The sequence below is a fragment of the Suillus fuscotomentosus genome, assembly GCF_016647785.1.
Source record: "Suillus fuscotomentosus strain FC203 chromosome Unknown F5891scaffold_82, whole genome shotgun sequence".
Taxonomy (NCBI): Eukaryota; Fungi; Basidiomycota; class Agaricomycetes; order Boletales; family Suillaceae; genus Suillus; species Suillus fuscotomentosus.
The window spans coordinates 216,977-227,518 of NW_024539594.1; the positions used below are offsets into that span (position 1 = coordinate 216,977).

The following is a 10,542-nucleotide window of genomic DNA, read 5'->3' on the forward strand; positions in this document are numbered from 1 at the left end:
AGGAAAAACACTGTCGTTAGGTTGTACATAAAACAAGATCTTAGTATGAAACGGTCGAACGGTGTCCAGCTAGTTGGAAGCGTGAAGTACAAAAACATCCTGAATGTCAGTCAATAGCGCATCAAAATAATGCAGCCCATTCTTGTCAAGCTGAGACATGTAAAGCAAGAGGTCATAATAGAATCGAACATTTGAGTCAGTCACAAACTCAGCAGGCACCAATTTTCCAGTTGAATGCTGAGACAATGCCCACATCTGTGTTGTACTGAGAAAGGCGATGATGTTCTTCAAGCGATCCTTCCAACTGTCCGAGCCAATCCCGTCATAACAAATAAACTGGTTGTATTGTCTCTCCGAAAGCATGATTTCGACGAGATCCTGGATCCCACTGTGTGCAAATGGCACATAATGGCTGTCAGGGAGCCCACCCTGCCCGATCAGCTGAAATAGAACATTTAGTGCGAGAGCTTGAGTTACAATTGACGAACTTACGTCCATTTTTCCATGAAGAAATAAACCAGTATTGAGGAGATCTTTTATCGTCGTGATCCGGGACTCTAAGAGTGCTTGATCCCGCAAATAGACTGGAAGGGAAAGGGAATAAGCTGATATTACTGAGTTGAGCGAGATATCCTTGAATTTGTCCCGGATGCGATCCAAGACCTCGCTCAGCCGTTGGATTTCTTCTCGACCCTCCGTGAGAGTCTTCCATTTGACGAGCTCCGCTATTTTGATATTCATCAGCTGAGGAATGAAGATATAGAAAGGAACTACCATTGGAGTATTCGGAGACTGCATCATCAAGGGCATTCTCGGCCATTACCTTGAGCACTGCTTCATCGGCAGGGAAAAAGGAAGTCTCGATGATCGACCTAACCATTCGTTCATATGCATTAACCTTAACCTCCTCTATTACGTCCACCGATAGAAAGATTGTGGTCAACGGTTTTAATAGTGGCATGACGGGCCTGGTGCCAAGAAATGTATCGTCTGGTGCATTCAGGGTATGTACAGGGCTTACACGCCTGAAACCCTGATCGAGATGCGCCGCAAAAGATGCTATGAGACCTGGGCTATGCTGCTGAAATTCGTCGACTGAGCTCTGGGCGTCTAACATCCAGAAATCTGAATCAACCGAAGATGTATGGTCGATAGGCTGGGGGTGATAGAGTGATAAAGCCGTATGCGACTGCGGCTGCTCCTGGACATTGAGTGCGCTCAATGCCCCCCAGGTGCGGTAGAAGGATCTGTGAGCAGTACGCTCTGACTGAGGTCGTTGGAGTAAACGGAGGAATGGCCCTGCTGATAGGCTGTGGGCGTCTCGAGGCCAAACGACCCTTGGGATTGATTGGTCGACTCAGAGGAGTGAGCGAAGTGAGGAGTAGTAGGGTAGGCTAGCCCAGAGTTAGAGCCTGGTTCAACTTGGCCCTGAAGGTGACTCCCATCAAGACTGCTACCGATATTCACCGACCAGTCATGTTGCTCGTAAGCCATTGAGTTGAACACCTAATATGATGAATAACACGATCAGTACAAATCGTGATTCAAAGTAGTTGCTGGCCGCATTGACACACCTTTTGAACTCAACGTTGTGAGGCGATGGCAAGGAGGAAAAATGCAAGCCATGATTGCAGCGTGACACTAATTTAATAATTATTGAGCACCGAATCGAATGCCATCCTATCCCAGATAGTTTACTATAATATTTAGTCAATGTGATTGCGTGGTTGAAGTTAACATTACCATTGAAATTTACGTTGTGGTTTAAGCTTACCTTCCCTGACCGCTGCTGAAGACCCATTAGGAGAGTCTGACCAAATCAAAAGGAGTTATTCCGAGTTCTTGTTGCGTACAAATTGGATTGTCGTTGCCGAATTAGATTGAAGGCAATGCTCATTTGGATTTGATTAGGAATCAGAGATAATATCAGACTGATTTGGACGTACCATTGAAATTTACGCCGTGGTTTAAGCTTACTTCCCTGACTGCTGCTGAAGACCCATTAGGAGAGTCTGACCAAATCAAAAGGAGTTATTCCGAGTTCTTGTTGCGTACAAATTGGATCGTCGTTGCCGAATTAGATTGAAGGCAATGCTCGTTTGGATTTGATCAGGAATCAGGGATAATATCAGACTGATTTGGACGTGTCATAGCGCCAGTTCCCAAAGTAGAACAAGAATTTGCCTGTTTAAATCGTAAAGAAGCGAGTAGGGCCGAATCTGCCGATGGGAAAATAGTTCCAAAAGAATATCACTACTGTAGCATATGTCCTGAGATGGCACAGTGTTGAAAAAGGTTTACAAAAGGAGATTTGGGGGCAGGCTTACAGTCTATACGAGCACGACAAATAAGTTTCTTGAACTTAGAAATTACAACCTTTTTAAGAACTATCCAGATACCTGCTGTTAACCAAGATCAGTATGAGCTTGATAGAAGACTGACGTAATAATCACTTTAGCTATGAGATGTGAAGGAATACTCCCAGGTTTCATGTGCGAAGCCGCTGTACACCCTGATTGGAACACGTGGCACTAGCACCTGACCCTGCGGGGAGCTCAGACTCTTCGCAATCTTCAGCAATGACACTCCCGGAATCATAGTGATTATGAGCAAGCTTCTCCAAGTGACTGAGCTGCTCATCCGCAACAGTGAACGACGCTGCATCATGGCTATATGCGGCGACACTGAAGTCCGTGTGATCTCGAAGTTCCTCCTTCCTGGAGGAAGCAAGTGCCGGAACCAAGGTCTCGAGATCTTCTGAAGATGCGCTGACATACTTGTCAGCAGCCTGCTCAAGAAGCATATGGAGAAACTTTGTGTGTCGCTCAGTCGCCTCGATTCGCCAAGCCATTGCCATGGCAATCAGGCGCCTGTATTCAACATCAGCCTCCTTCGTAAGGACAGCTTGAGCGACAGCCTCGTTGGACAAGTCACTCAAGCCATGCTGTAGTTGAGTTTTGCCCTGATATCAGACCCGTCAACAAGCAATACGTGAAAATGGACTATTCATCAACATACAATCTGAACATCCATTAGATTTAGGTCAGACTCGGCTGGGGTAAGGGAGCTTTCAGCAAAGCGGAGCGCCCACATAGATGGACCATTCCTCTCGTAGGGCTTGAACCTTGTTTTTGCGCGGTTCACATAAAGAGACAGATGGTGAATTATGGGTGGAAGGAATGGAGGTGCGTTGAAATCTTTAGGTGTCGCGTTATGGGTAGCATCAAATGGCGATGACCCTCGACGTCTGGCTCTTGAGGCTTTCTCAAGAATCTGAGCTCTGCGGAGAAATGAGGGAGTAATATCCGGGTCATGCTGGGGTTGTTTCGCAGCAAGGTCCATGTGACTGCGACTAGGGCTGGCATCCCTCTCACGAGCAAGACTAGTCCCCTCAATAGAGATTGAGGAAGTATGACAGGTATGCATGGTAGGTTGTAGGTTGCGCAAAAATCGGGCGGCTGAGTTTGAAAGGCTTGAGGGTGCTTATGAGTATCCAGTAGCCAGAACCTACATATATAGTAAGAAGTAAGTTGATATACTTATATGTTGAGGCGAAACCTTTCCGAAAGAGGGAACAGTTGAAGTTATATATATTTCAGGCCAAGTTTTAGACCCAAACAAGTGTGGTCGGCAATCGCAACCAAAAAAAAACATATTGTAAGAAAAACCTGCAGTAAAAAATATGGAAAAATGAGCTGTCAGGTCACAGAGTAGGTAAACGGCACCATACTACAAGTACTATTGGGCAAGCAGTGTCAGAGCGCAGAGATCCTCAGAGGCCAAATAGTTACAGCAGGAATCTGGAGCAGAAGTGCCTATAGCCCAAATAACCGCGACATGTTTCAAGCAGAAGTCCTGCGCCAGATGACCTCGATATGTTGAAGAGGCCTCAAACAGCCTAGACTCGGTCACTCGAAAGGTCCACGTAAGTCAGGCTGGGCTTGGGTGGTGGGAGAAGCACTGCACCAGAAAGTCCGAAACGATGAATCACCGATTCCCACCTGAACGACTCGCTGAGGGGATACTCAAATAAAGGTCGTGGACATGAGACGTCAAAAATTGTAAAGGCGCAATCCAGCAGTTCAGTCATTGGTATAGTAATGCTCTGTGTTTGTTGTTATTGTGTTTTGGTCACACGACTGGCCTGAGCTTATGTGAGCGTAGATTCAAATTCAAAATTCATAGCGTAGATCATGATCTAATGGAAATAATCTACGTTTTTGTCACATATGTGACTTACAATACTGGCTTGTTTCGTAGTACCTCCTCGCCATGTCTAATAACATCAAGCACCGTTTGCCATTCAGTGCCCGTCTTCTCCCGACAGATACGCTTGGTACAGGGAACACCGTGCAGAGACAGCTCCTTGGGCGCCTGATGTGGAGAGGTATTCTCCTTACACCCGTTGTCGGGGTCGATATCGACATCGTCAAGCTTCCGCTTGCGAGTGTTACGAGTAACTTGTGCTCGAACCATAAGCTCGCCACCTACTCGATAAGCTTCGGCTTTCTAGTAATATTTTGTGAGTGCTGTGAAGTAATACCGACTGAAAATACTCACCTTCTCTTCACCGTGACTGCCCTTCCTTTCAGCATTCTGCATAGTGTATATGACTCTTACGAGGTGCTCGAGAGCAGTACCTCCGTGTCTTGCTTGAGATGCGTGCAATGGAAGGGCCAGTACATCAGTACCGAGCTTGGAGGATTTTGCATCTGGAGCGGGAGATGGAAGTATTGGAAATTTCAAGTTCTGTTCAGATGCTGACTGAAACAACAATGCAGGGAGGATAAAAGGGTCCGTGTATGACAAGTCAGGTTCCCAGAACACAGAGACATCATCCCCGGTTCCACAGATAGAGAATTCTGCAACTCGGTCAGGTTCAACGTGGGCCATCATGTCGCTGACCCAAGATGGCTGAGTACTCGTTGCACGAGTTGGAGAATGTGTGTTGTGGCACATGGTGGCAAGTGATAGCGGGAGTATAACATTGTAAGCCCGCTCCCTCTTATCGTTGTATGAAGCCTAGTGACAGAGTAGATCGGTGCACGTCAGAAAATGGTGTTCGCTGCATATGGTAAGTATCATCACCATCTTGCAGGGAAAAAGGATTATTAGATGCCGCTTCATGATCAAGTGGTGAGCTAACAATGCCTAACATAGCCTAGTCTGTCTAAATCGGCTTAGTAGCAAGGTACTCAAAACGAACCCTACAGTCCGCATTGGTCAACTCCAACAATTTATTTTCCTGCTCCACGACACGGAGCTCGTCAGCCGTGACGGCCATGTTCACTGACCTTGTTTGCTCACTCGGCCACATTCGAACGCGAGTCGGTGGTATCATCAAACCATCCACTGTAGTCGCCTGCCATGGCTGTCCTTTGAGTTGGAAGTCACTACTCCCATTTCCGCTTGAAGTTAGACCATGAATGCATGGAGTTGTGAACTCGGAAGCGTGGATAACGTGTGTCCCTTACATAAACCTAACTCAAGTCGGAGGTCGCACGCTCAGAGTAAGCACTTCTCATTTTAACATATCGAGCTTGGATCGGTGGCACCATACATATATGTACATGTTTCACTGTTTAGGAAATTCCCACTTTTGTGTTCACATCAACTTTTGGCACTTCCGCTTCCCTGGATGACCCAAGTTAGGCGCCAATGTTACCAGCTTATCCCATATTCTAACCTTTCCTTTTAGGCATATGTTTACTTGACAACTTCCTTTTTCAGCACCAGACAGCTGCATATAAAGCCGCGGTGGGAGCTGGATCAACTTATTCGTCCACCCGTCTCCTCCAGTAAGCTCGATTGATTTTTTGTCCCCTTCTCACTGTGGAAGTCCATGTCCCAGCCCGTCGTGGATGATGTCCCCCAGCCTCAAGGATCATCACCATCAATAGCATTGGCGACGTCTGAGGATGCTCGCCAGAGGCGGAAAATTGCCGAGTTAGAAGAGAAACTACAGGTGCTGGAGTCAGGGCAGGCGATCAAGCGAAGGTATGAACATTATTGTAATATATCAGTTCGCTCATTATGACTGTGACTCAGGGAGACGAACTACTACATTTCGAAGGGCAGGGCGATTCAATGCATAGTTACATTATATGATGCCCTTGAAGATCTCATAGCTGAGAACGATAGGCGATGCGATGACCAACAGTCGGATGAAGATGTGACTATCGAGTAAGTCTTTCACCTTCGCCTTGTGTTTGTTAGTCACCAGTCCATCCTCACAGTCAGGAGTGTTTGCAGTTTGGGTACATCGCCCTTAGCAATGCCCTCTCATGGTTTCACTCAAGGGCTTCAGAGTTGGAGTACGACGAATACTTGCAAATGTTAAAAAAGGTGTGAATTTCTGGTGTGAATACTTTATCGTTTGCTAAGTCGTTATGTAGCTTAGGCAGGGGGCTGATGGCGCTCGGGGAGATGACACCTCGAAGCTCAAGAGCCTCGTCGCTGACTGGGTTAATCGAGAATTGAAACCTCATCCCCCCGTTGACACCGATGACAAAAGCTGTCGCGGATTCGTCAACGATGCGTGTGGTAGGCTCCTTTGTCCAACCGAGCTGGACTGGAGCAATCCAATGTAACTATCTTATTCAGCATTTCGCCTAACACTGACCGTATATCAGCGTCAGAGCAGGGATCAGGGATCATGCAGGCGGGCATGTCGTGACGGAAATGTCCTGGCCAACATTCATGTATGAAAAGTACACGGCCAATCCGGACAATCTAGAGGAGGGCCTCTTCAAGAGCAGTCCTTTAGTTCAGGTTTGTTTTATCTTATCTAGAGCTTGACAAAGATCTAACGTTTAGTAGCCCTACAAGGCTATATTCACATCTCCCTCCTCTGCTAAGGAGTTTGCCAATGAGGGCGATGGGGCTGATATTATCGCCAATAACCGACGCGCCAGCAAGGATTTTCATTCTGGTAAAAAAGTCAAGACGCACGTAGCGCAAATAATCAAGATGCATAAAGTCACTCCCCGTTCGATTGCCTATGTTTCATGTCAGGTAAGTGTTAGTTCTTACAAATCCCTTACCAAACATTAATAGTGGGTAACAAGTTACGACTCGCCCTTTCTTCTGTGACCTCGTGGCGCTCTATAGACGGTGACTTCGACTACATCCCATTTTGGCGAACCATTGTAGACTTTTTCGAACGACCCCCTGGTCGTGCAGCGCAGCGAAAAGTTGAACAACTCCTGGCATGGTGGACAAGGTATATTGTTCACATACTCGACAGTCCTAAGCTGATTTCTATCTCTTAGGAAAGTTTTTGGAACGAGTCATCGGGCGGAACTCAGTGATGGGGCGAAGGCTAACATGTCGGTGAATGCACTAGCCAGGCAAAGAGCGCAACTAGATGATGCTGCTTTCGATTCAGACTAATGCTTTTCTCGTGCCAGTTACTTTCCAGCGTCTACTACATATTTTTGACATCCCACCTTAACTTACACATCTAAACATTTAAGAATACTTAATATTTGCTGTAGTTAGTACAACTTGCTGTTTTTAATGCAATGCTTTTTCAAAATACATGTTCAGTGTGAATCTCCAGCAGCAAGCCTGTATGATGTGTCTGAGATGCGACATATTATTTTCAGGTCTCGGAACTGCCAGTTCGAGTCAGTGATATACTATTTGCCCTTGCGCCGTAGGAGAGAACCACGCTCACAATCTCATGAATTCATGGACATATCATGAATAGCGTAACTGAGGCTACAAATGTCAGACTTTGTGCATATAGTTTGAAAATTTGAATTGCGCATATACAGCGTGAAAGTGGTGATATTTGTATTTGCTGCTCATTATTCGCATCACAGACAGCCAGTATAGACTCGAGAAGTCACAAAACGTAGGGAGACTGCGGTGATACATATATGTCATGAACTTCATTCCCATCAAAGAGAAAATACTGTACACATCCCAGCTGATAATATCCTACTTCATCATTGCTATCTACAGACGGGAAGTATAGATATATGAAGGGGGGGAAGCAGCGCAAGAACAGTGATATGTGTTATCTTTTAATTTCATTCCACCCGCACGGAAGGAATATGCATTGGCGCAGGATGAAATTTCCGACCCACAATTCCTATCTACACGCGGGAACTGTTGACGTATGGTAATATAAAATGCAGTACGATAATATGAATGTATATACTACTCAACCTTCATTCGGCTCGCAGGCAGTAAGTATATATTAGCGCGGTGACAAGATTCTCGCCACAACATGCCTATCCACAGAAGAGAATTGTTGACGTGTGATGATGCGAAAACATTGCGATGATGGGATGCATGTACTCCCCAGCGTTCATTTGACTAGCTAGTCAGTAAATATGTACGAGCACAGTGACAAAATTCTCGACACGGATTGCACAGCGATAAAATATTTGTCCCATTGACCAATGCAATAACCGAGGCTGCCAAATACCCACGTAAACAATTACCTAAGCAGGGCGCACAAACCAACGATTTCACTGATAACAAGGCGAGAACAATGAAATTGTAGGTCTACAAGGTCACAACAATGGTAGAATATAGCAACATCATAGCCCTGCTTGTCTTACTTTGGATAGTCAGGATTTCTGTCTTGTCTATTTTCACATCAAAATGTATTGGAGTGCAGAAAAATCACATTCGACTTGACAGGTGATTGCACAATATATAATGCATGAATCAAACGGCAAGCAAGATGCTAAGGTCCACCAAGACCCACCATTGTCAATCTTCTAATCAAGTGACTATGCCGTGAAAATCTGTTGTTGATGTAAATATAAAGCAGTTTCATACTGAGTACCCAATAACACCCAACTACCCGAAATTATAGATTCAAAACGGACAGTCGAAAAACCTGAAAGAGCATATAACTCAGTTCTCGTGCGATTAGTGCACAGCGTATCTGTGACTGCAAAATACTAACTTCTGGTCCTACCATCTAAATAGTAGATGTCGGTCCTGATGTGGGGGCTGCGAATCGTAAAAACAGACCATAAGCTTTTGCTGCATGTATGACGTAATGTGGAGTCAAACTAGTCTATGACTTTTTGGTAATTCGCAAAACTGTGCATGTTGATTAAAAACTCATCTTTCCACTATAAAGCTATGTATGACAATGTGATAGCGTATAGCTGAATTATACAGATGCTGGTAATTATGCACTATGCAATGTAATATATGCCCTTCTCAGAACTCCGGCAGTTCACTGATGGTACTATCCATTCTGCGATTGTTGACGCACCGTGTACTGCGGCGGCACTTTGAACCTGCTTCGTCGTCCAATCAGACATGATTATCTAATATTCAAGCAGGACTCATCTGGCACTGCACGAGTTCAGTTCACTTGCATTCATGGGAAAGTTCGCGGCTGAACGTACGTTAACTTTGATAAACGTACACTGACCGGCAGAACACTCATCTAAAAAAACCGACTCGGTGGAAATATAGTTTGAAACTCTTGTAAGACTCTCGCGAGAGTTGCCGTTTTGGTTAGCACGAAATCTACTAGATTTCGTTCGTAAATACCTGGTTTTGGTTATGTTTGAACCCTGAGCCAAGTTTCACACATTTAGATGTGGGATTTGAAGATTATCAATGCGATGTGAGATTATCAGTACAATAAATGCGTTATCCAGTATTACTAGTACAATCGAAAACTACTATCTGATAGAATCTACGAGGGTGCCTGCGATGGTCCAATCACTAACACGTACCGCAAAAAGTTGTGAAACTGTACTCGCTCGTCCCCGGAAAGGTTGTTCATCGCACTGAGGATATATAGGAACTTGCGATTGGATCCCATTCCTCCAAAACTATCCACTTTCACCTGGACTTCGAACTGTTCGTCGAGGCTGCAGAACATCGCTGCGCCGGCGAGTGCCCACATGAACTTCAGATTTTCGATTTGCTGTTCCTCAGTCTCGCCGAGGAACTCTTGGTGCAACCCCTGCCAAACAAAACGGATAACGTTGCACATGATGAACGCATTCTGGAATTTAGCTTTGATTTCGACCTGTCCGTTCTGAAAAGATTGAGCTGCCCCCGACAACACACACGAACGAAAACTTACTTGATCGAAGCTATAAACGTGCATGAAAGCGAGACCATCTCCATCTTGTGTGATCTTTTCGATCAAGCGTTTGCGATAGGTGATAGCGGGTGCAGCAATGTGCAGTGGAGGGAAAAGCCGATATGCATGGAACACGCCCTTGCGCGCGTATTCAGCGAATTTGCCGCGAGTTGACGACAACGCATTCGCAACATCCTTACGATGTTTATTTGAGATAAAATCCTCAAACGTTGCTAATAAAACAAGTCAGTATGATGTTAATGGACATATGATACTCACCATTGGGCGCAAAGCAGCGTGGTACCGAGTCCCAGATGACCTTGTTCAGCATGATTTTCTTGGCGGCTTTGTCAATCGCCATCGCCTGTTCTCCAAATAACTCGCGCGTGACCAAATGCGTTGCCGTTTTCATGGACTGGCCAATGATATCATCCGATAGTTTGATGCGCATGGGTTGAGGTGTTGACGAC

General features: G+C 45.5%; 4 protein-coding genes across 4 annotated transcripts; 1 reads left to right on the forward strand and 3 right to left on the reverse strand.

Annotated features, from left to right (window-relative positions):
* Nucleotides 1-69: 69 nt before the first annotated feature.
* Nucleotides 70-1,494, reverse strand: F5891DRAFT_1195446 (uncharacterized protein; the record flags this gene model as incomplete). Its single annotated transcript, XM_041368127.1, has 4 exons — nt 70-441; nt 493-725; nt 775-1,201; nt 1,261-1,494. 4 exons carry the CDS (start codon nt 1,492-1,494, stop codon nt 70-72), a joined length of 1,266 nt encoding a protein of 421 aa, XP_041219885.1.
* Nucleotides 1,495-4,236: 2,742 nt separating this feature from the next.
* Nucleotides 4,237-5,284, reverse strand: F5891DRAFT_1195448 (uncharacterized protein; the record flags this gene model as incomplete). The annotated part of the gene is made up of 4 exons (XM_041368128.1): nt 4,237-4,509; nt 4,561-5,022; nt 5,089-5,151; nt 5,207-5,284. 4 exons carry the CDS (start codon nt 5,282-5,284, stop codon nt 4,237-4,239), a joined length of 876 nt encoding a protein of 291 aa, XP_041219886.1.
* Nucleotides 5,285-5,842: 558 nt separating this feature from the next.
* Nucleotides 5,843-7,392, forward strand: F5891DRAFT_961789 (uncharacterized protein; the record flags this gene model as incomplete). The annotated part of the gene is made up of 8 exons (XM_041375840.1): nt 5,843-5,997; nt 6,049-6,172; nt 6,217-6,345; nt 6,396-6,586; nt 6,633-6,771; nt 6,820-6,951; nt 7,068-7,222; nt 7,272-7,392. The coding sequence occupies 8 exons, from the start codon at nt 5,843-5,845 to the stop codon at nt 7,390-7,392; spliced, it is 1,146 nt and encodes a 381-aa protein (XP_041219887.1).
* A 2,207-nt stretch (nt 7,393-9,599) lies between these two features.
* Nucleotides 9,600-10,523, reverse strand: F5891DRAFT_1256155 (uncharacterized protein; the record flags this gene model as incomplete). The annotated part of the gene is made up of 3 exons (XM_041370010.1): nt 9,600-10,024; nt 10,073-10,305; nt 10,352-10,523. The coding sequence occupies 3 exons, from the start codon at nt 10,521-10,523 to the stop codon at nt 9,677-9,679; spliced, it is 753 nt and encodes a 250-aa protein (XP_041219888.1). The 3' UTR covers nt 9,600-9,676.
* Nucleotides 10,524-10,542: the final 19 nt, after the last annotated feature.